Source organism: Caretta caretta, chromosome 15 (genome assembly GCF_965140235.1).
Source record: "Caretta caretta isolate rCarCar2 chromosome 15, rCarCar1.hap1, whole genome shotgun sequence".
Classification (NCBI taxonomy): Eukaryota; Metazoa; Chordata; order Testudines; family Cheloniidae; genus Caretta; species Caretta caretta.
Genome location: NC_134220.1, coordinates 7,965,086 through 7,992,898, shown reverse-complemented (window position 1 = coordinate 7,992,898; position 27,813 = coordinate 7,965,086). Strand labels below are relative to the sequence as shown.

Genomic DNA, 27,813 nt, shown 5'->3' with positions numbered 1-27,813 from the left:
TTTCCACGGTATGCATCTGATGAAGTGAGCTGTAGCTCACGAAAGCTCATGCTCAAATAAATTGGTTAGTCTCTAAGGTGCCACAAGTACTCCTTTTCTTTTTGCGAATACAGACTAACACGGCTGTTCCTCTGAAACCTGACATGAGTAAAGTTGACCTGTCAGTAAGGTTGCCTGTTTGAGTTAGTTGTAGTTGGTTTGTTTTGTCTCTATGATAACAAACATTTTGAAATGTTGCTACTCCAAGTTTTCTGGTCTGTAAATGACAGTTGTGTAATCTCTGTGCAATATGATTTGTACTTCATTGCCTACTAGCACTCTTCCAGTAATGGAGAATACTTGTGCCCTCTTATCTCAATCAGGATTTTTTTTTTGCAGTTTGTTTATAATCTTTCGTTGTCTTTTAATCTTTTATGAAATATAATATCTACAGAGATATTTACATTTTTGGATGAATTTCCTGAACTTTAGTTCCCATGAAAGCTGTCAGCTCATAGTACAAACTAGATCCACATGCAGTGTGGGCAAGTAATCTGCAATTTTGCATGCACAACTAATTCAGTGCATTTCCCTCCTAATTTTCAATGTTTGTAATGCCCCAGCCCTGAACTTCTTCTAAGGTGAGATAGTCAATTGTACCAAATGTTTATAATAATTTTGTAATGAAATATGTACTAGTGCCAGCCAGAAATCTTCAGCCCCTCCAGCCTTTATTTTAAATTTGATTTGAATCTCCTTTAACCAAAGTGTACAGTGCATTAACCCAGTGTACTACCTACCAGCCATGTAACTATGTTATCAGAAAGGTTATCATGTAATGCAGAGGAAGCTATCACAAGGTCTTCACAGACTGTCTCAGAGACAATGAAAACACCATTTAATGGCTGCAACATCTAGGATATTGAATTTCTTTCCTGTGCTTCCAATGTTAAAAGATATTGGATTGCTGTAGCACAAGATGTCTTAGAGTTTAAAGCCACTATCAATACAAAAATTCATAGTTGCGGGGGGGGAGGTTTTGGACTGTGTAAAATATTCAGCAATTGATGAGTATGGCACAAACACCTCTTATTTGGCATGAGTGCCTGCTCCCTCTCCCAGTCTGGAGGAAAAATGGCATGAAAGCAGCCTGCTGTGCATTGCATCTGTGAGCACAGCTAAAACACACAATATGGTATCATTCCCGACACATGCTCCAGAATGTACAGGGAGAGTAGTCGTGCTTCAGTATTGTTGTGAAGAAAAGCAGCTCTTCAGTGGTGAAGACAATAATACTTGGTATTTCTATCTTGTCTTCCACCTGAGAACGTCAAACAAATGTTAATTCTTTCTCCTAGAATACTGCATGTGTGAGAAAGATGTCATTATCCCCATTTTGCAGACAGGGACACTGAAGCAGAGAGAGGCTAAGTAACCCTTCCAAGATCACTTTACAGTTTGCAACAGAGGCAGGAATAGAATTAATATTTCTTGGCTCTGTGCTTTTGTTCTAACCATCAGATCATGTATCCTCACAGTTCACATGATGACTTGTTTCTAACTCCTGTTACAGGCACAAGCTTTTCAAACAGCGCTGTGCTATTGGCCCCAGCCGTCCCACAACGATATCACAGCCAGGGTTCAGTGTCGGATCATCATCCTCTTCTTCCTTGCCACCACCTGCCTCTTCTAAGCACAAAACAACAGAAAGACAGGAAAAAGGAGAGAAACTGCAAAAAAGGCCTATGATGCCATTTCACCATCGGCCCTCTGTCACTGAAGAGCTATGCATGGAACAGGACACATCAGGGCAGAAGTTGGGGTTGGTAGGGATGGAGCCCTCTTTGGAAGTCTCTAACTCCAGGAAATATGAGAAGCAGCTATCCATACCCTCCAGAAACCCAAGCAAACAAATTAATCTGAATCCCATGGATTCACCCCATTCCCCCACCTCCCCTCTGCCTCCCACACTTAGCCCCCAGCCAAGAGGTCAGGAAGCAGAACATTTGGACCCACCATCAGTTGCTGTGAACCCAGCACTTTATGGTAATGGGTTAGAACTCCAACCATTGCCCAGTCTAGATGATAGGACAGTTCTTGTTGGACAGAGGCTGCCGTTGATGGCAGAGGTCAGTGAGACAGCTTTATATTGTGGGATCATTCAAAACAATGAGTCATCAGATAAGTGGCAGAGCTATGTTCTCCCAGCAAGTGATGATCCAGAGTTCAAGCCGCCAGAGCTCCGGTATGACAGATATGATGCCAAGATGGAGGTAAATTCAGACAGCACTGCACTGAAAAGGTAAATACAATTTTGAGTGACCACTGTCTTTATCAAATTACAATCAGAAAGCCAAATTCTACACTCAATTACAGCAATGCAGTTCCATTAGGTATGAAAGCTTTTGGGATTGCATTGGTGTAAACAATAGCAGAAATTTAGTCAAGAGACTAAAGATGTGGCAAAGATTTTATATGGTAGGAAAATACCTATAAACAGACATTTTAAATGACAATTCCTCACTTATTGTTCATTAAACCTGCACAATAAATATAAGAAATCAATATGTAGCATCAGTGACTCCTTCAGTTGGCACTACCATTAAAAATATAGATAGAAATGTGGAAATTTGGTATGTTTTGTCTTTGTCATTTGTGTTTTTTGTGTTGGGCAATGTAAGAGACATAATAGATTTTAAAACCTACATTAATGCAACTGTGGCAGAATTAAGATTACCTCTTACCTCTTTCATAGATACTAAGGTCAGAAGGGACCATTATGATCATCTAGTCCGACCTCCTGCACAACGCAGGCCACAGAATCTCACCCACCCTCTCCTGTGAAAACCTATGTCTGAGCTATTGAAGTCCTCAAATCGTGGTTTAAAGACTTCTTGTATTTAGTGGAGGGTTTTATTGTAGCTGTTCAAGATTGCAACCATAAAGTTGCATGCTTGTTGGGCTTTAACAAGAAAAAGAAAGAAAACCCCTGTTTGTGGCACTGGGGAAATTGTGGCTTGTCTAGCTCTGTAAGTTATAAAACCTCACTACTCCATATACTATATTCATAAAATCTAGTCACTGTACAACACTTTAGTAATGAAATCAGTTGTCACTAAGTACTTGATCTTGCATCACTGAAGTCAATGGGAGCATTACCATTGATTTTAATGTGTATAGCAACAAGACCTAAAACACTAACAGATTTTTTTCCCATATATGCATAAGAGAAAATATGTAATCGCTTAGATTTATTACTTTAAAAAAGGTAAATTTAACAAATTACTTTCTCAGTGAAGAATATGTGATGTATATGTAGTTTTGTCTTCAACAAAAGTTGACTTTTTTTTTAAATGGGAAAAGTGTCTTTTCCCCCACTTATGTAGCCTAAGTCTAAATGGAATTTGCACAAACTTAAAATAAAACAAAACAACACATTTTGGCTTTGAGTAAGTGGTAAGTGGTAGCCCAGAAGGATAATTCAAGTGTTAAGTTTATATAAAATATAATTATCGGGGAGTTTTAATGTTACTTCAAACTTAACTCTAGTAGTCATTACTACAAATGATATGACAGTCTGAAATGTTACAGGTGCTTCAGGGAATTTTGATTTATCTATTTTCTACCTAAAAGATTCATTCTCTTTCATTGGCCCAACATGGAAGTTGACAATACAGTGAGCAGCTGTTTAACATTAGCAGAAGGAAATACATGCTCCAATGGACAAAAAAAAAATGAATTTCAGCCCGACAGAGAGAGGCGTAGTACTGACTGGACTTGTTAGAGAAAAATCTATGAATCTGCAGTGTTGTTATTTTTGCCTTGTATGGAATATTTGTTTTTATAATGGCTTTTTTTCCCCTCCCACAGACTCTTAGCACAACCCAACAAGCGGTTTAAAATTTTGGAAGACAACAAACCAGTGCAGACACTGAACTATCTTGATGCCTTGCCTCTAATACAGCAGCCTGGAGAAGGCCTGGGAGATGTTAGTGATCCTTATACTTTTGAAGATGGTGACATAAAATACAGTTTCACTGGCAATAAAAAATGCAAACTGGGGACTGAGAAAGATCCTCTGAAAAAGAATAAGGTACCATATCAGATCAGGGACATGATGTTGTTATTGCATTTATTATATTCTAATAGCACCCTCCGTGCTGTACAAACATAAGACACAATGTCTTCCCCAAAGAGTGCACTAACAGGATATATCTTTGAGCACAAATTCAGTTCATACCTACCTATTCACAGAGAAAAATATTGTGTCAGTGTGACATGTCCGAGTTAGTGGTTGCTGGCTTAACCCCTTAGATTGCATTTAAACTACAAAGATATGTTTCATACTTACATACCTTCGTTTTGGCCATCACCAGAACCCAGAGTCAAACTAAGGAATAAAATCTTTCATTATGTTATATTTCTGAGGTTCCAGTGTATAGAGAAGAAGGAATTGGCTGCAATTTTTTTAGGTTCTCATCTGCAACAATCAACATATTCAGCTCACAGCAGAGCATATCTCTCTATCCTGAATTCATCTTTCTTGCCTTGAGTATGACTCATTCAGTCTTCTACTGCATGGCTTAGTAACATCAATGCTGTGTTGGTTTTGACATCTCCTCGCACCCTTCCCTCCACATAAGAGAGATCCGTTTGATCACCATTCTAGGCCATCTGCTTTTAGACCTTTAGGATATTTCTCCTTCCCAGTGCTATCTCACTCCCTGTAGTGCTATCTCAGTGTCTGGCAGTTCACTTCAGTTATTTGTCTCTCTAGATAATTCCTCCACTGCAGTTCATTGGGAGGCATATGTTCTCAGCAAATTAAGCAGTCTGCTTATCTATTTTGGCTACTCAGATAAACTGATGTATGTAGATGGGAGCCTTTGTAAATGATGGAATATCATTTCATGTTGTTCTTGATATGTAAGATAAATTATGAATGTCCGTGTTCTCTCTTTCTCCCTTTAAAGATTTTTTGAGCTCGTCAAGGTGAAGTCCTGATAGCACTAAGTAAGGTTGGGAATATAAAAGACAGTTCTGGGGCAAGCTTTCTCTTTTACCTCTCATGCCCTTCAGTCATGGCTTATAGCATGCCTGTTGTTCCAATTCGTGGACCACCCATGCCAAATTATGCAGTGGGTTTGTGATTTGGCCAGTTGGCCATTGGCACTAAGATGAGACCAACAAGCACCTTTTACCTTGTAATCAAAGTCAGGAATTGTACGAAAGTTTCCAGAGAAGGAGATATATCTTGTTAGTTAACAAGCTCAGATATGGACAAAAGACCTCAAAAGTGTTTGTTTGTACAGGATGTCTGTGAGAAATTTTTATAAATCTGATAAGGTCTTTTGGGAGCACAGCTTTAAATTTCAGAGAACATCTCTCTGCCAAACTGAACAAAACAAGTTTTGCAAAAAGTAAAATTTAATAATATCATGTTGACGTTTTTTGAAGTTCATTGTAAGTGGTAGGGGTCTGAATTAATGTATGAAAGTAAATTAAACGGTAATTAGCAGCTGAGCAGTTTAACTAGCTTGTGTTAGGTATGAATCAGGGCAGTGTTGAGCTTGCTTTAAAGCATTTTGCTGGAGTTTGTTGCTGCTTGGCTATTGATAAAAATAGAAAGCAGCAGTGGACTGGAAAGTCTCACATTTCATTCATTCTTTCTAATTTTTACTTTCGCCTGTGTTTCCCCACTCTTTTTACATTTAAATGATAAAATTTTCTCTGTGATTGAATTCTTTATGTATAGTCAGAAGATGGAATAGGTACCAAGGAGATCCCCACAACAGGTCATTCTACACCGGTGCCTGATGGGAAAGATGCCATGTCTATTTTCAGTTCTGCTCCTAAAGCTGGTGAGTACAAGCTTGTATGATCACTCTGTTGAAAAGAAAAGCTTCTTTTTACCTAACAGATTAAATCTCAGATCAGAATTATATTCTGAAAGTTTTCATGTAACATGAAAAATATACCTGGCTATCTATTATGAAACAAACAAAAGAATAAAAACCAGTTCAAGAGTTAATATAATTTCATATTTAGTTTGGGGTTTTTTCTGTTTATTTTACAGTAACACCAAACATTTTGGAATTTAATAAAGTTGATTAGCATCTAATTTTATTATTTTATGGTTGAGCTTCAGCATTTGACCTGAAATTTTAGTTGAAACACTAGAAGGTTATTTCTGAGGTACATTTCAAAACATGAGAACGGTTTGTAGTGATTCTTGCCTGTTTTTGAAATGATGAGTGATGACAAAGACCGTGGTTTTATGTCTTTCACGTGCTCTCTCCTATTTCTTAAGCCTTTATTTCCATTGTTTTCCACAGATACCCGGCAGGATTGTGCTGCAGGCCGAGTTGGCTCTAGCAGCCTCACACAGGTGACAGATCTGGCTCCATCACTTCATGATTTAGATAATATCTTTGATAATTCTGATGAAGATGAGCTTGGCGTAAGTCTGTGCAGAGTTACACTGAGTAGCTTCTAGACAGGACTCCAGCAACCAAGGAATGATGCTTTTGGAAGCTGGGGAGGGAGCAATCATTACATGGGAATGAGAGAGATGTCAGGTAGACAGATCTACATTTATGACCAGGTAGAGTTGAGAGCAACTGGAGAAGCTGTTCAAGGATCTCCACTGGGGAGGGGAAAAGTCAGTGCGTGAAATTCTGGGATATATGGGAGGATCACACAGATAGCAGTACAGCAAATATTGTCAAAGTGGCAGAATCACAGATGATGTCCATGTGCTGTTGGGGGGAAAGGCCACTGTCAGTCACAGTATTATTATTATTTGGTGTATGCAATCTGGTCAAGCCAAGCCACAGCATTCTTATCAATGATGTTCAAGTCACAAAGACCTCCAGGAAGTTGAGTCATTTTGCATTCCTCAACAGTATTTGTCATGATTTGTGGCTGCCCACAATGGCATCATGTACTGTCTCTAAAGCACACTGAAATTCTGCTGCAACACAAATTCAGTATTTTGCCTGAGAACATTTTTTTTGTAATCTGTCAGTTACAGTCATTACAGAGACAGATTACCAAAAATCTTCTCAAGCAACATACTCTAGTTGGACTGAAAAAAGAAAAGGAGGACTTGTGGCACCTTAGAGACTAACAAATTTATTTGAGCATAAGCTTTCGTGAGCTACAACTCACTTCATCGGATGCATGGCGGGGGGGGGGGGGGGGATTTGCGGATACAGACTAACACGGCTGCTACTCTGAACCCTGTAATTATGCAAGTAGTTGGACTGAGTATATCTAGTTTAGGAGACTCTTTAGCTTTGCATTAAAGGTTTGTGTTCGTGAGTTTTAAGGGAGATCTTGGTTTCCTTTGTAAATATCAGCTGAGAATCTAGTCCTCTCTCATGTTTGAGAAGCAACCCAAAGGAGAAAATACAATAAATCACAATATATTTCAGTAGTTCCCCGAAACAAGACTTTTTCCATTCTTTGTGCAAAAGTGAAGTGGTTATAAGAAGAATAAGTTCACCATGTACATTATATTGCTATAAAAGATAAAAGAAAGTGCAGCCCTCTACCAATTACTTGGGGGAGGGAATAGCTCGGTGGTTTGAACATTGGCCTGCGAAACCCAGGGTTGTGAGTTCAATCCTTGAGGGGGGATTTGGGGCAAAAATTGGGGATTGATCCTGCTTTGAGCAGGGGTTTGGACTAGATGACCTCTTGAGGTCCCTTCCAACCCTGATATTCTATGATTCTATGAAAGTCAAGGTTCCAAAAAAAGGCAAAGCTTAGAATAAACACCAATTGCTGCTTTAAAGCTTAATCAAATTCAGTTACAATGACACAGAAGCTGATCCTGAAGTGACTGGAGATAGATGAGGTAGTTTAAAAAGCCCATGCCCCCTTTCTGAAAGTCTTTTCAAATAGCACAAATTATTTGCCACCTCCTTTTCTCATTTCACTCCTTTACTTCACCCATAAAGGACATAGTTGAGAATGCAGATAAAAATGATTGCTCTCTTTCCTGGTTGTTGGCACGCCTGTTCTGCCATGTCACGTTGGCATTTTCAGAAGCATTGCTTACAGAGATGCAAGTGTGTGCTGTGCAGAGATAAAATAGCAGCAGTCTTCAAAAGCCATGCAAACTTTTGAAGTTAAAGCATCTGCTTCCTCAAATATTTAAAGCTTTGTTTCAGGCCTAGTTGGATATGAAAAGCTAGAGAATGGGTCCTTTACATTTATTTTGGTTGCTGCCTGCCATGTTTCTGCCGGCGGTTGCTAAGTGAAGTTAACTTTAATGAGTGCTGAGTTGCATTTATTTCACATTTGTGTTACAGAATTACTGGGCTGACACCCACTACACTTCAGCTACAGTAGCTCCTAAGCAAATCAATTATAGAAGGCTGTGCTGCCAAACGTAAACCAATATTTATGCCATCTTCCTTAAAGTTACACTGTTGGGTGATGTTGATGTAACATTTTGCCTGCCTTAATATTGCTATATGTTGAGCAGTGTCCTATATGTGCCACTGTCGAATGCATAGTGTTCTGTGCTCTGCTGCAACAGAGACAGCACAAGATAAATAGAGGACTTCATTCCCAGTGCTTTTATTTTCCCTTATAGTAATCCAAATATGGACACAAATAGAAAAGCATTGTTAATTTCAAGTTGAGTGTATGATTGTATTTTTCAGGGCTTTGGAGCTGTGCTCTGGCTCCACTCCAGCTCCAGGCAAAAACCTACAGCTCCACTGCTCCGGAGCTGCTCCGTGCTCCGCTCCAAAGTCCTGGTATTTTTAGTACCGTATATACTTGTTCATAAGCCAAATTTTTTTAGTAAAAAAGGGAAGCATCATAGAAGGGGGTCAGCTTATGAATGGGTATAGAGAGGGAGAGGTGGGACACAGCGCCCCCCCCCCCCCCCCCACAGTAGAGGGAGCAAGGAGAGGCAGCAGAGCCAGAAGGGAAGAGGTGGGGCCAGAGTCTCTCGGCTTCTGGCATACTGCTCTCCCCCCAGCCTCTGAAGCAGCTGTAGCTCCACAGCTGGCAGGCTGCAGCCGTGCCGCCCAGGCCCGCCCACCAGAGCATGCTGCGACCGCGCCGCCCGGCCCTGCCCACTAGAGCACGCTGCGGCCGCGCCGCCCGGTCTGGCCTGCCGGAGCAGGCTGCAGCCGCGCTGCCCAGCCTGCCGGAGCAGCTCTGGCCAGGCCAGAGACATCCTCCCCTGGCCCTCCCCAGATAAGGTGGGAAGGGATGGGATGGGGAGACTGTGGGGGTCCCGGGCTAGGGGTGGGATCATGTGGGGGGTGGTCACAGGGGTTATTCCTCTGACCCCCAGCTTCTCCCCCGCAAAAAATTTCCCCACCAGTTGCTGTCCTGGCCCGTCAAGGTAAACAGCTGCACGCCAGGACACTTTGTTTACTTAGGTTTACCTCCGTGCCTGCAGACGCTCAAGGTAAACAAACCATCTTGGCCTGCCAGTGGCTTATCCTGATGGCCCTGGAGCCAAAGTTTGCTGAACCCTGAATTATAGGGTTGGCTTATGAATGGGTCATCAACGAACTGGCTTATGATCGAGTATATTCAGTATAATTTAAAGGCACCTAGAATCTATCTACTAAAGTTGAAAGAAAGGGTTAAATAAAGTCAAATTGCAGAAAAAAATAATTAGTTTAAAAAAACACAATGAAAAGCTCTTAACTAAAAGCCTTATTAAGACTAGGTGATTTTCTGAATGTTTAAAATAACTCAATAATTTTAATGTTTTTTATTCTGATTGTAATATATCATGTAAATACCTGTGTTTAGGCTGTATCACCAGCTCTGCGGTCATCAAAAATGCCTCCAGCAGGAGCTGAGGAACGCCCTCTGGGGAAGGATGGAAGAACAGCAGTACCTTATCCACCAAGTAAGAAAGTGACAGCAGCTTTGTTCAGAGCTGAAGTATTTCTATAAGAAGTTTGTAATATTGGTTTCAGGGTTAAGACCAAATACGTTCCAGTTCTTCTATAAGTACTAGAGGCTAATATTAAACCAGGGCAGTGAATTGCCCCATAAGAAAATCTTTGTGAAAAGTATTTCTAAAATTGGTCTACAGAGCTCTGAGATGTCATTTATTTGATATTTCTGCCTTTGTTGTGAGGATTAAAGGAAGTTATGTATCTTCCTTTAGAAGTCATCCCAATATTGTCAATTAATATTTACACTCAGTTAGTAGCTGCACTGTTATCAAATCATTCATATATATTTATATGTCTGCAGTGTTGTGATAGCCATATTAATCCCAAAATATTAGAGAGGTAAGGTGATATCTTTTAGTGGACCAATGCTTGTTGGCAAAAGAGACAAGCTTTCAGGCTTACACAGAGATCTTCTTTAGGCTGGTCTTCAATAGACATTTAGATTAGGGGAAATGCTGCTTGTGCAGCTCAGGCCAGTATATCTTTATACTGTTTATTTAGAGCTCGATATTACATGTGAAATCAATGGGAGGAATTAACTATTGGCACTTGGTATACTGAAAATGTAATATGAACATTAAAATCAGAATAGCTTTTTCATAAGGATTGTGCCAGCAACTACAGGAAATTGTAGTTTTCACTGCTGTGAGGTCTAACGATGTTTTTGTGCTTCATTCACGTAAATAGCACCCCTTTTGAATTATTCTTTTGTGTATGTGTGCATGGAGTGGGACGGAATAATTTTTGTGTGAAGCTAACAAACCAGACTGTGAACTACAAATTACTTGTCTTAAAAGAGAAAAAAAATGTGAGTGAGTGAGTGTGTGGCTACTTTAAGAGAAATCAAATTCCATTGCAAATCATTCTTTAATGCCTTCTCATTAACTTCAGCTAGTAATGAGAACAAATTGAGGGGAAAAACCACAGTGTCAGAGGGATGAGTCAGAGAGTTTTATGGACCCATAAAAGCAATGCTGATTTACTCAAATGTAGAAGTATGAAGTATACAGAGATTGGATTTTGACAGCTTTAGTAGATCCATAGCTTTCTAAAATATGCAAAGCTTTCTCAAGCATGACACATATGAAAATGAATAATGCTTGACAGCCAGTTGCTGTAGTTTTTCTTTTTAATTAAACATTTTAGGATTTTTTTAATGAATCTGCACTGCAGAATTTTGCAAAGTGGAACTAAAAGATATAAGAAAATGGCATAATACAGAGCAGTATAGAATAGGTTAAATGGATACACTGTACCCCTTGTGCTTTCCCCTCTTAATCCTCTCTCTATTTCCTTGTGACACTAGCTAGTGATGCATGACAACATCTGTGAGGAACTGAAATGCCTGATACACCATAGCAAAGCCCTGCTGACTAAATGTCATTCTAGCACCACTGCTCACCAAATGATGCTAAAGCACTCCTCTCTTCTTCCATTACTTGAAAAGCAGAGAGGATCAGCTGATCCAAATCAGACCCACGGAAAAATTTTACTACTTAGTAGCAATTTTAAATCAAACATAACTGTCATCTTTGGACTGCACAAAATGTATAATAGCTATGGAGTACAAATTTAAAGAATATATCCTGTCAAATAAGTCTGGGGATTTGTAGTGCTTTACTGGACAGAAAAAAGTGTGGAAATGAAATGAAGCATTTAGTCTGTCAGAAACACTGGTTCAGTGTATGGGTTTTTTGTAGGAGAAGGTGATATGGGAATTTATTCTTATATGATCTCAGTATTTTTAACAATGAATTCATCAGATTGTAACATTATGTCAAAAGGATACCTGAGCTACTTAAAATTGAAAAAGCAATATGTTCTGAATTTTATGAAAAATAAACCCATTATGGCAGGAAATGGAAAGAAGGTAATGGGGAAAAGTGTAATAGTTTACAGTGATTTCCATTTGGGTTTATACAATACATTTCACTATATTAAGCATTTCAGTATTTTTTCTCATTTAAAATTAATGGGAAATATAGGATGAATTATTACACTGTGTTGATTTATTTAGAAATAATTAAATGCTCTATGATTTTTCCTGTCTTGGTGGCTGTGGTGCAAAATACATATTGCAGCATCCTCTGGGACTTGCCTGTTATTTTTTTAGATGCCTTGAGGCAGAATTTCTAATCAGGATGTTCCAAGATGGCAGTAGCTATAGTCTCAGATCTGCTTTCATCGGATTATGACAACATGGACCAAAATGGGTTCACATACTGTTAGTCAGTGCAAAAGTTTTCCGCACTTCATAAGAAGTTTAGCCAGTTTTGATTTTAGGATTTTGTGTCATGAAACACTAGAAAGGAAAGAAAAATATTCTGGATCCCACTTAGTTATTAACTGTAACTGTGGTCAGATCCCCAGTACTGTTCTTTAATCTATTTTCTTAAAGCTTTCTTTATTATTATCACAGCATATTTGAATATTGAACATCCTCAAATGTATGTGTTTCAATTGAACAATAAACTTTAAAAGTGTCCATAGGACACAGTACTCTGTATAAATTATATTAATAGAGTTAGTCTAGATTACATTGGTGTGAAAGCAGGAAAGGATCTGCAGTCTGTTTGCTTGACTTTAACAATCCAAAAAAGCCAGTGCTGAGTTGGAGTCCTTCTCTTTATGGGGTCTCATTGAAGAGTTATGCAGAATTTATTTTTTAATGGTTAACAGGAGGTTATTTTGTGATGCTTAGCTGTGGCAGATTTGCAAAGGATGTTCCCAACACCCCCTTCCTTGGAGCAACACCCTGCCTTTTCCCCGGTGATGAACTATAAAGATGGAATAAGTTCAGAGACTGTGACAGCATTGGGGATGATGGAAAGTCCTATGGTCAACATGGTTCCTACACAGCTCACAGAATTTAAAATGGAGGTGGAAGAAGGGTTAGGGAGCCCTAAACCTGAAGAAATCAAGGTAATACCCCAAAGATACCATTAGTGTTACTTCATCTGTGTAAGATTTTTTCTTTAATAAAACACATACAAATAGATTGCTATAGAGTTGGGTGGAAAATTGCTTGCACAATTTTGAACCAGATCCATATAAAGCAGAGGTCCCCAAACTTTTGAGGGTTGCGGGCCCTCCCCCCCCCTTACTCCTGTCCCTGCCCTCTCCCTGAGCTGGGGCCAGGAGTGGTGATGCGGCCAGGGGTGGGGGTGGAAGGTGGCACAGACAGAGATAAGGGGGCTGCGACTAGGGCCACAGCTGGGGTTGGGTCTGGGGCCAGGAGTGGAGCTGAGGCTGGGGACTGAGGTAGAAGTGGGGCTGGCAGACGGGCCCATGAGCAGGTGTGGCTCCACTCCCGGCCTTGCTCCCAGGGAACAGTTGCTGGCTGTGGCCGGGAACAGAGCCACAGCCAGCAACTGAGGCTGCGGACTGGCTTGGGGCTGGGACCAGAACCATGCTGCAGCTGGGGCCGGAAGCCAGGTACATGGCTGGGAGCGGGACTGGAGCAGAGGTGGGGGCGGGGATGGGCTGGGTGTGACACTTTGGGGACCTCTGATATAAAGGGATTGGTAATCTTTCAGTGGAAACGAATCCTTTTTTATTGGACAAGTTTCCAGTTGTTTAATGCGAGCAGAGAAATTGCACAAAAATAGATGTATTAGTTACACATTGACTTTAATTGTTTTGAGGCACTCTTCTCAAAAAAAGAACCTATGATAGCTGTTTGTTGTCTGTGTGAAATGAGTTTTGTTTCAGGCTAATCCCTAGCACAGGGGTCGGCAACCTTTCAGAGGCGGTGTGCCGAGTCTTCATTGATTCACTCTAATTTAAGGTTTTGCGAGCCAGTAATACATTTTAATGTTTTTAGAAGGTCTCTTTCTATAAGTCTATAATGTATAACTAAATTATTGTCGTATGTAAAGTAAATAAGGCTTTTAAAATGTTTAAGAAGCTTCATTTAAAATTAAATTAAAATGCAGAGCCCCCCGGACCGGTGGCCAGGACCCGGGCAGTGTGCGTGCCCCTGAAAACTAGCTTGCATGCTGCCTTTGGCACGCGTGCCATAGGTTGCCTACCCCTGCCCTAGTGGACATCTGTCCACACTACAGAAAACACCGTTGCGGTTGACACTAATTGATACCTGCTTGTTTGCCAAAGGTTTTCTGTAGCACCCATCACTGTAGAGTTTATGCACTAAAACTTAGTTAGCAGTCTCAAAAGAGAGAACCAGGATGGAATTGGCTAATTCCATTCCTAGCCCCGCAGAGGTTGTCCCTATTGATAAGGATTGAGACTCCTACTGGTCTTGTAATTTGTGGGGAAAAGTTGTTCTGCTGCTTCCTGTGTTGTATTTTTTCATAGTTACATAGTATTTAAGGCCAGAAGGGACCATTAGACCATCTAGTCTGAACTCCTGAATAACACAGGCCATAGAATTTCACTATTACCCCTTGACGGAGCCCAGTAACTTGTGTTTGACTAAAGAATAGTGTCCAGAAAAGCATCATCCAGTCTTAATTTGAAGACATAGTGATGGAGAATTCACCATTTCCAGTGAAAAGAAAAGGAGTACTTGTGGCACCTTAGAGACTAACCAATTTATTTGAGCATGAGCTTTTGTGAGCTACAGCTCACTTCATGCTCAAATAAATTGGTTAGTGCCACAAGTACTCCTTTTCTTTTTGCGAATACAGACTAACACGGCTGTTACTCTGAAACCATTTCCAGTGGTTAATCACCCTCACTGTTAAAAATGGTGCCTTAGTTTTATTTGAATTTGTCTGGCTTTAACTTTGAGTCTCTGGTTCTTGTTATGCCGTTCTCTGCTAGATTAAAGAGCTTGGTATTTTTCACCCCATAAAGGTACTTCTGCACAGTGATCAAGTCACCTCTTATTCTTCTTTGCGATAAACTGAACAGATTGAGCTCCTTCAGTCCACAGTAAAGCACTCCAGCCCTCAGATAATTTTTATGGCTCTTTCCTGTACCGTCTCCAGTTTTTCAGCATCCTTTTTAAAATGTGGCACCAGAATTGGAGTGTTCCAATATCAATCTTGCAAGGCTATATACAGAGGCAAAATCACCTCTTTATACATACAAGGATTATTAGTCTTGTCTGGCACATAATCACACTGGGAGCTCATGTTGAATTGTTTGTCCACTGTGACTCTTAAATTTTATTTCAGAATCACCGCTTTCCAGGATACAATCCCCTGTCTGAAGGTCTGGCCTGCATTTTTTGTTCCTTGTATTTGACTGCATTAAAATGCATTTGTTTGAACAGGCCCCAGGTGATCCATTTCACTCCACTTGACTTCCCTTTCCTCATCATTGTGTACCACTCTGGCAATGTTTGTGTCATCTCAAAATTTTATTAACAGTGCTTTTATAATTACTTGTACATCACTGATAGAAATATTTGTGATGGACAAGAAATGACTATGTATTAATCTGTTAATACTATTATGTAATAATGGTATGACTGTTGTAAGTGACCATGTCAGTAAAGAAAAGTTTCTGTATATCTATGATGGGTTAGTAGTATTTTCTGTATGATTGTATTGATCTAACTTAATAGGGGGCTGTGGGAGGAGCAAATAGGAAAGTGACAGAATGGCTTCCCAGGTAAGAATTCCCAAGCACACTCTTGAAAGACAGTAGGGCAAGCTGTTATCTTCAAGAACCCTGGCTCCATTGAGTTGCAAATCTTGTTTTGCCAGAGTTGGGAGTTAACAGATGAAAGGGTAAACAGTTAAAACTGTGGCTTGATTTCTTCAAAGGACAATAAGTTGCCAGCGGCTGTTCAAGAAGTTGTCAGTGAGCGCTGACAGGGAGGGGGTCTGTAGAAGAGTCTGTAGACCTAGCATGGTCCACATGTGGAAAATGCTTTTATGCATATCTAGAATCATAGAATCATAGAATATCAGGGTTGGAAGGGACCCCAGAAGGTCATCTAGTCCAACTCCCTACTCGAAGCAGGACCAATTTCCAGTTAAATCATCCCAGCCAGGGCTTTGTCAAGCCTGACCTTAAAAACCTCTAAGGAAGGAGATTCTACCACCTCCCTAGGTAACGCATTCCAGTGTTTCACCACCCTCTTAGTGAAAAAGTTTTTCCTAATATCCAATCTAAACCTCCCCCACTGCAACTTGAGACCATTACTCCTCGTTCTGTCATCTGCTACCATTGAGAACAGTCTAGAGCCATCCTCTTTGGAACCCCCTTTCAGGTAGTTGAAAGCAGCTATCAAATCCCCCCTCATTCTTCTCTTCTGCAGGCTAAACAATCCCAGCTCCCTCAGCCTCTCCTCATAACTCATGTGTTCCAGACCCCTAATCATTTTTGTTGCCCTTCGCTGGACTCTCTCCAATTTATCCACATCCTTCTTGTAGTGTGAGGCCCAAAACTGGACACAGTACTCCAGATGAGGCCTCACCAATGTCGAATAGAGGGGAACGATCACGTCCCTCGATCTGCTCGCTATGCCCCTACTTATACATCCCAAAATGCCATTGGCCTTCTTGGCAACAAGGGCACACTGCTGACTCATATCCAGCTTCTCGTCCACTGTCACCCCTAGGTCCTTTTCTGCAGAACTGCTGCCTAGCCATTCGGTCCCTAGTCTGTAGCGGTGCATTGGATTCTTCCATCCTAAGTGCAGGACCCTGTACTTATCCTTATTGAACCTCATCAAATTTCTTTTGGCCCAATCCTCCAATTTGTCTAGGTCCTTCTGTATCCTATCCCTCCCCTCCAGCGTATCTACCACTCCTCCCAGTTTAGTATCATCCGCAAATTTGCTGAGAGTGCAATCCACACCATCCTCCAGATCATTTATGAAGATATTGAACAAAACCGGCCCCAGGACCGACCCTTGGGGCACTCCACTTGATACCGGCTGCCAACTAGACATGGAGCCATTGATCACTACCCGTTGAGCCCGACAATCTAGCCAGCTTTCTACCCACCTTATAGTGCATTCATCCAGCCCATACTTCCTTAACTTGCTGGCAAGAATACTGTGGGAGACCGTGTCAAAAGCTTTGCTAAAGTCAAGAAACAATACATCCACTGCTTTCCCTTCATCCACAGAACCAGTAATCTCATCATAAAAGGCGATTAGATTAGTCAGGCATGACCTTCCCTTGGTGAATCCATGCTGGCTGTTCCTGATCACTTTCCTCTCATGCAAGTGCTTCAGGATTGATTCTTTGAGGACCTGCTCCATGATTTTTCCAGGGACTGAGGTGAGGCTGACTGGCCTGTAGTTCCCAGGATCCTCCTTCTTCCCTTTTTTAAAGATTGGCACTACATTAGCCTTTTTCCAGTCATCCGGGACTTCCCCCGTTCGCCACGAGTTTTCAAAGATAATGGCCAATGGCTCTGCAATCACAGCCGCCAATTCCTTCAGCACTCTCGGTTGCAACTTGTCCGGCCCCATGGACTTGTGCACGTCCAGCTTTTCTAAATAGTCCCTAACCACCTCTATCTCCACAGAGGGCTGGCCATCTCTTCCCCATTTAGACCCCCCATCTAGGTCTGCCAGGTGTTTAACCTTTTTCCACATGGGGACTTTCCCTTAACGAGGCAGGTTGGTCACTGCTTGCCCTGTCATTGCTCCCAGAGAAGAGAAGAGAACTGCAGATATTGGGTATAAATCAGACCTGCTGAAATCACAGTTAGTACCAGGAGACTGCAATTCAGGGCCTAGTTTGAAAGTGGGAGAGTTGCATGATTCCACCTGGAGACAGGTGACAGCTAAAGACCTGAGATGCAAGTGGAACGCACTCAACAAGAGCAGGAGAGGTCAGAGGGGCAGTTGATCTGGGAACTGTGACAATATTGGGTAGCGTATTTGTTTTTGGCTGAATAGAGGGCTTCAATCTCCAGGGTCATTAATTCCCTGTCTTTCACTAGCAGTAAATTCATACTAGAGAGGATCCTAAGTTAATTTAAGAAAGGAGGACTTGTGGCACCTTAGAGACTAACAAATTTATTTGAGCATAAGCTTTCGTGAGCTACAGCTCACTTCATCAGATACTGAATGCATCGAATGAAGTGAGCTGTAGCTCACAAAAGTTTATGCTCAAATAAATTTGTTAGTCTCTAAGGTGCCACAAGTCCTCCTTTTGTTTTTGCGGATACAGACTAATACGGCTGCTACTCTGAAACCTAAGTTAATTAAGGAATTTTTTAAAAAATCCTGCTGCTGCTTAATTTATTTATTTGAAGAAATTCAGACAATTTCCATAACAAAATAACTGTAACAGGTAAATTACCTATTTATTGAACATACCCTCCCCCAATAACAGCTCAAAATTGTGTAAAAGAAAACCCAACAGAATTACTCGGCAACTGCTGCTAAAATAATATAAGATATAAATGGGCAGTCTGTCTCTGAGAGTTGCTCCCAGTTGCCCAGTCACAACTGAATGAACTTTTTGCAGAATACATAATGTAGGCCCAGTCCCAGTTCAGGAAAGTACTTAAGTATATGCTTAAGTCTCAGTGAAGACAATGGGGCTTAAGAACATGCTTAAAGCTAAGCAAATGCTTATGTGCTTTAATGAACAGAAATGGACTTAAGCACATATTTAACTGCTTTCCTTTATGACCAGGGATGGTGCTTCTCAGTAAAATCAGCCATTTACCTTTAACAGGTAAAGTTTATATGCTTTTTAGCCTAATTTACAGACTTTCAGTCATATTGAATTTAATTCCACTCTCAAAGAAGTGTATAAGAGTAGCAGTCTTTTTTTCCAGTCTGAAGACCAAAATTGTATTGAGGGAACAACCTGGTAAGAATTTTACTAAAGAGATAGAAGAATGCCCAGTCTCAGGGGAAAAAGGAGAAAGCAAAAATAGCACAGCTATTTACTCAGAGCTAAGATGGCCTCTTACATTGGGGAAAAAAAATTGCACTGATGCTACCACTAGTTGAGCTGTCTTAATAGTAGCACCAGCAGGAGCCATACTGGAGGTTCCAATGGGTTCTGGAGATGTTGTCCCCATGCCAATTAAAGATCAGCTTCCAACATTAGATTTAATTGCTATGGTGATAAAAACCTTGGAAACTGCTGCAGTTTTGTCTGCACTAGGATTCCCACTGGTGCTCTCCCCAAGGCAACTAAAACAGTGGATTTTTTTTTTTTAATTTCCTTATGAAAAAATTATCTTAGACAGTAAACCCATCAACTCTCTAGGGAGCAGATCTCCAGGCAGCCACACCTTTTACCATTGGCAATCCTTCTGACATTCCCAGGGTCACTTCCCCTCCTGTTCCTAAACAGCATTAATTACCAACAGGCAATAGCGAGGAGAAGGGGAAAATAGTATGCCCAGCTTTGTACATAGTCCCTGCTTTCAGAGAATCCTTAATAGATGGTAAATTGCCAAAGAAACTTGCCCTTGGCCTAATCTAAACACATGCTTTTTGGGAGTGAATTGCTCTTTCCAGCATACAGTATCACTTTACCTGACTTAATGGGAAAAACAAATACTACCCTAACCTGATGGGACTTGTTGCCCTCACAGTGTGGGTGTAATAGAAAAGGCATGTTTGTACTAGGTGCCCGTGTTCTACTAATGTATAATTATACAGTTCTCAATCTCTCTCCTATCAGTTTTAGCAGCATTTTAGAAACTGGAAAGACATGTATTCCAGTATAATGGTTATTAATTAGGTGTGCTGCATACAAATAATGAAAAGCTATTTCTTCCAGTTGTCACAGACCTTATTTGTTTTTTCCTCCACTTCAGATATTTTTCTGTATGTCAAAACAAAGTTAGTTAATCTTGGGACAGGAAGGAAATCTGGGTCAAGATTATAGTTTGATGAGCTAAAAGAGAGATTAGAAAAAAATATATATTTTAGGGACTTATTCATACTGAAGATATTTTAGATATCTCTAACAAAGATTTAAAGAGTATTGAAACATATCTTTTTAAGTGTGCATAGAGTTCTGCATTTGAGCAGCTGCTGCTCATACACATTAATAGGAATCTAGCACCTAACCCCAACATAACTCATGTTTACAAAAATGTAAGTAGGTTTTGTGTGCTGATTATTGAGTGTCAAAGGTAGGAATCCTGTTATGCTTCATCTTCTGACACTTTAAGGAGGCACTGGGAAGGGAAGCAAAAGGACACGGAGAAATCTATGGCTGGCAGAGTTAAGGAAAGTAAGTAGAACTGTTTTAAGTACATGAGGTACACAGAAAATCCTAACAATAGTAGTGGTCCATTACTAGATGGAAATGGTAGAATTATCAATAATCAGAGAAAAGCAGAAGTGTTCAATAAATATTTCTGTTCTGTATTTGGGGGGAAATGGTTGATGTACTCAGATCATATAATGATGATAATTCCACTAGTATGTCAGGAGGATGTTAAACAATAGCTACTAAAGTTAGACAGTTTAAAATCAGCAGGTCCAGATAACGTGCATCCAAGAGTTTTAACAGAAAAGGCAGAAGAGCTCACTGCAGTGTTAATGTTGATTTTCAGTGAGTCTTGGAACACTGGAGAAGTTCCGGAAGACTGGAAAAAAGCTAATGTTATGCCAATATTTAAAAGGGTAAAGAGGATGACCCAAGTAATTATAGGCCTGTCAGTCTAACATTGATCTGGGCAAGATAATGGAGCGTGTGATATGGGATTTGATTAATAAAGAATTAATTGAGGGTAATATAATTAGTGCCAGTCAACATGGGTTTATGGAAAATAGATCCCGTCAAACTAACCTGATATCTTTTTTGGGGGTGAATTAAAAATTTGATAAAGATAATTATGTTGGTATAATATACGTAGATTTTTGTTGAGGATTTTACTTGGTGCTGCATAACATTTTAATTAAAAAATTAGAACAAAATAAAATTAACATGGCACATGTTAAATGAGTTAAAAGTTGGCTAACTGATAAGTCTCAAAATGTTGTTAATGGGGAATCATCATCAAGCAGGTGTGTTTCTAGTGGGGTCCTGCATGAAACAGTTCTTGGCTTTACACTATATAATAAATTTATCAATGACCTGGAAGAAAACATAAAATCATCACTGGTAAAGTCTGAAGATGATACAAAAGTTGGGGGAGTTATAAACAATGAAGAGGACAGAGCACTGATACAGAGCAGTCTGGATCACTTGGTAAGCTGGCCACAAGCAAACACTATGCGTTTTAATACGGCTATATGTAAAAGTATACAGATAGGAACAAAGAATGTAGGCCATACTTATAGGATGGAGGAATCTATCCTGAGAAGCAATGACTTTGAAAAAGATTTGGGGGTTGTGGTGGATAATCAACTGAACTTGAACTCCCAGTGTAATGCTGTGGCCAGATGGCTAATGTAATCCTTGGATACATAACAGTGGAATATTGAGTAGGAGGAGGAATGCTATTTTACATTCTGTATTTGGCACTCATGCAACTGCTGCTGGAATAGTATGTACAGTTCTGGTGTCCACAATTCAAGAAGGATGTTAATAAACTGAAGAGGGGTCAAAGAAGAGCCATGAGAATGATTGAAGGATTTGAAAACCTGCCTTATAGTGGTAAATACAAAGAGCTCAGTCTATTTATCATAACACAGAGAAGGTTAAGGGATGTCTTGGTTACAGTCTATAAGTATTTATATGGGGAACAAATGTTTGATAATGGGCTGTTCAGTCTAGCAGAGAAAGTTATAACACAACTTGATGGCTGGAAGTTGAAGCTAGACAAATTCAGACTGGAAATAAAGCAATACACTTTTAACAGTGACAGTAATTCACCATTTGAACAATTTACCAATGGTTGTGGTGGATTCTCCATTACTGGCAAGTTTCAGATCAAGACTGGATGTTCTTTCTAAAAGATCTGCCCTAGGAATTAGTTTGGGGAAGTTTTCTGGCTTGTGTTGTACGGGACATCCGACTAGATTATCACAGTGGCCCTTCTGGCCTTGGAATTATGAGGATGCTGGGACTGTGGTAAGACATTAAAAACGAAGTTTTCTAGAATTTCTACTATATATACTGCAGTAGTTTCCCCCAGATGCTAGATATTTTCCAATCACAGAGGAAGACAGTCTCTGTCTCAAGGAGATCTGGAATAACTTTGGCTGAAGTCCTAGTTATTGTTCCCTTTACCCAAAACAAAAGTGTAATGGTTGCTAGTGAGCCCAAGGTGGCTGGACTATGAATTTGGTATGGTGCCAGTGGTTAATGGTTACTCTGTTCACCATTATTATTATTGTTTGGATTATGATAGTGCCCAGAATGGGTGTTCACTTTCTAACCATGTAGTATAAAGTCCTTCCCTAAAGCAATCACAATCGGCTCTAGAAGCCTAATCTTTTTACAGTCATTACAATTTTGGGTGTATGTCCCTAAATGTTTATAAAGTGAGTAGATATTTCAGTATGAGAAAAAGTGCAGCTATATTTGCTTCAAATTAGTATAATTAGTATTACCTGAATATATTTTCAATATAAAGATTGACTTTTCTATGTAGCTCTAAACACTAAAATCACTTTGGTTTTACAGGATTTTTCGTATGTGCACAAAGTTCCATCATTTCAACCTTTTGTGGGCTCTTCTATGTTTGCTCCATTGAAGATACTGCCAAGCCAGTGCCTGCTACCTCTGAAGATACCGGATGCCTGCATGTTCAGGCCTTCTTGGGCGATTCCTCCTAAAATTGAACAACTCCCCATGCCACCTGCAGCCACTTTCATCAGAGATGGCTACAAGTAAGTACAAGCATTGCAACAAACGATGACATTCATTATGTCTGTATCTAGGTATATAATAAATGGACACTCAGAGTGCTGATGATTTTTCCATGTTTTAATCCATATGATAAAATTATGAGCAAGCCTAATTATGGACTTATTTTAAACCTGCAAAACTTCCATTGCTTTATAAAGTCAGAAACATTTTTGATAACTGGAGCAGGAATAAATGACATTTGAGTTGATCAATTTTAAATAATTATCCAGGCAAAAACATTGTAATTCAACATAAAGTAGAAATGTTAAAGAAGAAGGCTCATACAGTTAATCTCCAAGTATTAGGTTTAATGATGGATTTTAATGGTGAATATTTAGTCATTACTTCACATTTTTGCTGGAGGAAATGGTAGATGTCAAACGTGATTTGCCTTTAATTGTAAAAAGGCATATCATCTGCTTCTCCTTTGAGTTTTAGTTAATACCAAAGAAGGAGCCAGACAAAAAAGTTGTATACTTGTAATGGCTGTGTGCTGTGTGAGTAATAGAGAGAAAATATCTGCCTGTATAAAATATAAACAAAAGCAGTATTTCATAGGGAAGGTACGCATGTTCATTTGTACTGCAAAGGAAATACCAGGTCATTGAATGATATGTAAACTTTAGGGGACGGTTTTATAAAATTGGGTGCTGAAATTGCATGGTGCTTTCTAGTAAAACTATGATAAATTGTAGATGGAAAGAAGTACTTACCTTCTGATTTTGATAATACAAAAATGTGTCCTCCAGTCCATCTGCAGTGCATGATTTAGAAGATCAAAATGTTAGTTCTGATGGATATTTTGAGCTGACAATGAACTCCTATCTTCAGGATTTTTAATACTTAAATTGTTCTTGGTAGTTATTCCTTTTAATTTATTCAGCTCATTGAAATATATGTATCCAAATTCTGTTAGTGTCTGTGGCTGTTTTTTTGTAAAGTTCCTTTTAAAATAAAAATGAAAAAGTAAAGCGGGGAGGGTGTACCTACGGACACCCAACTAGTCAGCTAAGGATCTGGCCCTTCATCTCATGGAGTAGAATGGATCTTGAAGTGTAATGGACCATTCCATCATTTACAGTGGTAGAGCTTGTATATTTAATTTATTTCTGCCCTAAAGACACACTTTTCAGTATTCACTTTGTACTTCATTCACTGTGGTTACATTCACTTCTGTGAAGATGGCCAACATAAATGATATACACCTATTGATGGCTGAGTGTGACTTATGTGGTGTGTAGGCCTCTGATGTCCCTTTGTACAGGGATGAATTTCACCCCATTTCAGTTTTGTGGGGACACACAACTCTTCTTTGGGATCCTCTTGTTTCTTCAGAACTGTTCATATAAGTTGCCAGTTTAATGTGTTCGGTGATTCCTATTCCTATATAGTCTGAAATTGCTGGGCTTCTCTCCACTCTAAGGTGTAGTGGCACTGTGCCACAGGTCCAAGTTTGCCATTATATTAAATTAAATGAGAAATTTGCATCCCCAGCATATTTTTCAAAAGTTATCACTGTTTATGAAAAAAATCCATTGCTGCAGATCTTGAAACCTAGCAAGAATTTAAACCATTTAATACACAAAACCTCTCAGAAGCCGTAATATATATAGTTGAAGAGTCTCCTGCTGCAGTGAATGAATTTACAGAGGAAGCGGCTTGTATCTTTAAATCAATCCTTAAATCAGGCCTTCTCCAGCTCCAAAGGATCTTCCAGTGCTCTCAAAAGAAGTGCAAAAAAGAAATTACAAACCCTCGATACCACCTAAGGAGCAAATGACTTCTCAGGTTTTCTCTAATAGTAACTGCTTCTAATAGTAACCAGGACTGAGCTGATTATTAATTGCAGGTATTTGTTGAAAAAAAAATCTTTTATTTTCAATGTAATCCAATTAGAGTGAAGATAATTACTGCACCCTGATTACTGCAGGCTTTTAGTAAAGTGGTGATTGCTGATCAAGATTTCTAGGTCACACTTTGTCATTTGTCTAAGGTATTCACTGTGCCTCAGATTCACAACTCTTATCAACCTTTGTCCATTTTTTCCTACCTTTGACTTGGGCACAGGTCAGTTAAAGATAACAAAATGATTCTAAAGGATCAGGTCTTTACTACAGTTTCTTTTCAGGTTGCTAATGAAATGTGATCCTTAAAATAATATTCATTTTAAAATAACACATAAAACACACAGTAAGAACACACAAATATAAAAAATCCATATGTTTCTGCTCCTTCATCAAGAGACTGATTGTGTTCTTATGTTTTATGTGCTGCCCTTAAGGAATACATTTCAAGAAAAATGTTTTATTAGCTCTCGGGAAGAAAAATGTTATAAAGACCTTGTTTGTTTGAGCAATTATGTTGTCCTTAATATGAAGCATAATGACAAAATTATCTGTTTCTTACTGTAATATGTCATTCCAAAGAAAAGAGATCTCTTGTGGGAATATATGACCACTTTCTGGTCCCTGAAATTTAGCAGATAATGGCAAAACTGTTACTAATAGGAAGTGTGATGACAAATGGTGACCTAGAAATACCACTTTCAGCTCTTGTGGACCAGGAGTCTGCAATAGCAATTGTTATTTTTGTACCATAAGCTATGTAGGGCTACATAAAGGCTCCCTTTACTGTATGTGAAACACTTTTGTCAGCTGGGTACCACCAAGGAAACATTAAAATTTCACCAAGAAGAATCAGATAAATTATTTGTATCAAGGAGTACCGAAGTTAATTATTTACTACAGACATTTTAAAACATATAGACCGGGGTAGACAACCTACGGCAAGCTGATTTCCAGTGACACTCACACTGCGCAGGTCCTGACCACCTTTCCAGGGGGCTCTGCATTTTAATTTAATTTTAAATGAAGCTTCTTAAACATTTTAAAAACCTTATTTACTTTACATACAACAATAGTTTAGTTATATATTATAGACTTATAGAAAGAGACCTTCTAAAAACGTTAAAATGTATTACTCGCACGCAAAACCTTAAATTAGAGTGAATAAATGAAGACTTGGCACACCACTTCTGGAAGGTTGCTGACCCTTGATATAGACAGTAAAGCAAATTATTTCTAAATGGAGTTTATGATGCTGTACAACTATATGAAATTTCATGCCCCTAATTTTTACACATTGGACCGTAGATTTCTTTAGAGACAGTTGCATAGGGATTTCACTGAAATAATTCCTTCCCCCCCCAAGTGCTGAAAATATTGAAGTCACATCAATTATTTAATTTCAGGTCATTCTAAATAAGCACCTGAGATTTCAGGTCATAACAGGCTCTTAGCTTGTAATCTTTAAAACAGCATGAGGGGATGTTTTCTGTTTTGTTTTGTTTTTTTCCTTTTCACTACACTCTCAGCAACTCTTAGCTATGTTTGCTGATGAGATCTTGAAAGTTTAGATAGAAAGAAGAGAGACTCTTGAATATAATGATATGAGAGGAATGTCTGAAGGTGCTGTCCCTTTATTGTGGTCATTGTGGAGCTATTGCATCTGAGTCCTGTCTACAGTGAACCTTTTGAATATTCATCTTCTTCCTGTATTTTTTACAGCAATGTGCCTAGTGTTGGGAGCCTCGCAGATCAAGACTATCTTCAGATGAACACTCCCCAAATGAATACACCAGTGACATTAAACAGTGCTGCCCCAGCCAGCAACAGTGGAGCAGGAGTACTGCCATCCCCAGCAACTCCCCGCTTCTCCGTCCCTACGCCACGCACACCCAGAACCCCAAGGACTCCTAGAGGTGGGGGCACTGCCAGCGGGCAAGGATCTGTAAAATATGACAGCACAGATCAAGGTTCACCAGCTTCTACCCCTTCTACAACACGACCGCTTAATTCTGTGGAGCCACCCACTGTCCAGCCAATCCCAGAAGCCCACAGCCTGTATGTCACCCTGATTCTTTCAGACTCCGTGCTGAACATCTTTAAAGATCGCAACTTTGATAGCTGTTGTATATGCGCGTGTAATATGAATATTAAAGGTGCAGATGTAGGGCTGTACATCCCAGATTCATCCAACGAGGACCAGTACCGCTGCACGTGTGGATTTAGTGCAATTATGAACCGCAAACTAGGTTACAACTCTGGGCTTTTTATTGAGGATGAATTGGATATTTTTGGCAAGACCTCAGACATTGGCCAGGCTGCAGAGAGGAGGTTGATGATGTGTCAGACCACTTTACTTCCTCAGATGGGAGAGGGAGCCAGGAGGGGCCAGGAACCCCCTATGAGCCTCCTCCTCCTTCTCCAGAATCAGCACACACAGCCTTTCACCTCTCTGAGCTGCTTGGACTACATGTCCTCCAATAACCGGCAGACACTTCCCTTTATGAACTGGAGTTATGACAGAGTGCAAGCAGATAGTAATGATTCCTGGATAGAGTGCTTCAATGCCCTGGAGCAAGGAAGGCAGTATGTGGATAACCCCACTGGTGGAAAAGTGGATGAAGCCCTAGTAAGAAGTGCTACTGTACACTCTTGGCCTCACAGCAATGGTATGGTTCACAGAAGAGGTTTTGGTTTTTTTTCATTCAAAAAACTTAGTTATCTTTGTAATTTTATTTTAAACTTGCCAGTGCAAGACAGTATCATTTAAACGTTATGGGGGAAAATGCACTCTTGAGGAACAGGAGTAGATAAGAAATTTGGAGAGCTTTCTAAAACCAAAGGTAGAATACTGGTAAATTTCCTTCTTCCTTCCAGCATGCTGTAGGACTTTTCAGTGTCACAAATTCACCACAATTTTTTAGGTTTTTTGGTTTGGTTTGTTTTCTGGGGTGAGGGTCAAACTTTGCTCTAGCTTTCTTTGGTGAGACTGTGGCATATCTTTTTGGAGCATAAGTATGCAATCATCAAATCTTTGTGAAACAATGCCAACTAGAAATAATGTAAATTTGTAAATGAAATATAATGTGTTTATTTACAATTCTTTATGGGCTTGACTTAAAGAACAATATTTTTTAGCCTTTAAGCAGCTTTACACCTTTAAATAAACTTACAGCAAATCACTACAGTCTAGATAACATTTTGCAAAAGGATATTTTGAAAAGAACTTCATAGAAAGCTTAGTCTAACAACCTTTGATAAAGAAGCAGTTTAAATTCTATTTTACTAATTACAGTGGAGCACAGGCTATATGGGCACCATGAGAGGCAAGATAAAGGAATCACA

The 27,813-nt window shown here is 39.7% G+C and overlaps 1 protein-coding gene across 2 annotated transcripts in view; it reads left to right on the top strand.

The window, feature by feature from the left end:
- MED13L (mediator complex subunit 13L) overlaps positions 1–27,813 on the top strand; it is a 452,622-nt gene that overhangs the window by 357,629 nt on the left and 67,180 nt on the right. For both annotated transcript variants that reach the window (XM_048821992.2, XM_048821995.2), the window contains 8 exons: positions 1,553–2,281; positions 3,850–4,072; positions 5,735–5,840; positions 6,315–6,439; positions 9,769–9,868; positions 12,622–12,842; positions 22,400–22,605; positions 26,191–27,137. In XM_048821992.2, coding sequence (XP_048677949.1) covers positions 1,553–2,281; positions 3,850–4,072; positions 5,735–5,840; positions 6,315–6,439; positions 9,769–9,868; positions 12,622–12,842; positions 22,400–22,605; positions 26,191–27,137 — 2,657 coding nt within the window. The remainder of the gene's footprint in view (positions 1–1,552; positions 2,282–3,849; positions 4,073–5,734; positions 5,841–6,314; positions 6,440–9,768; positions 9,869–12,621; positions 12,843–22,399; positions 22,606–26,190; positions 27,138–27,813) is intronic.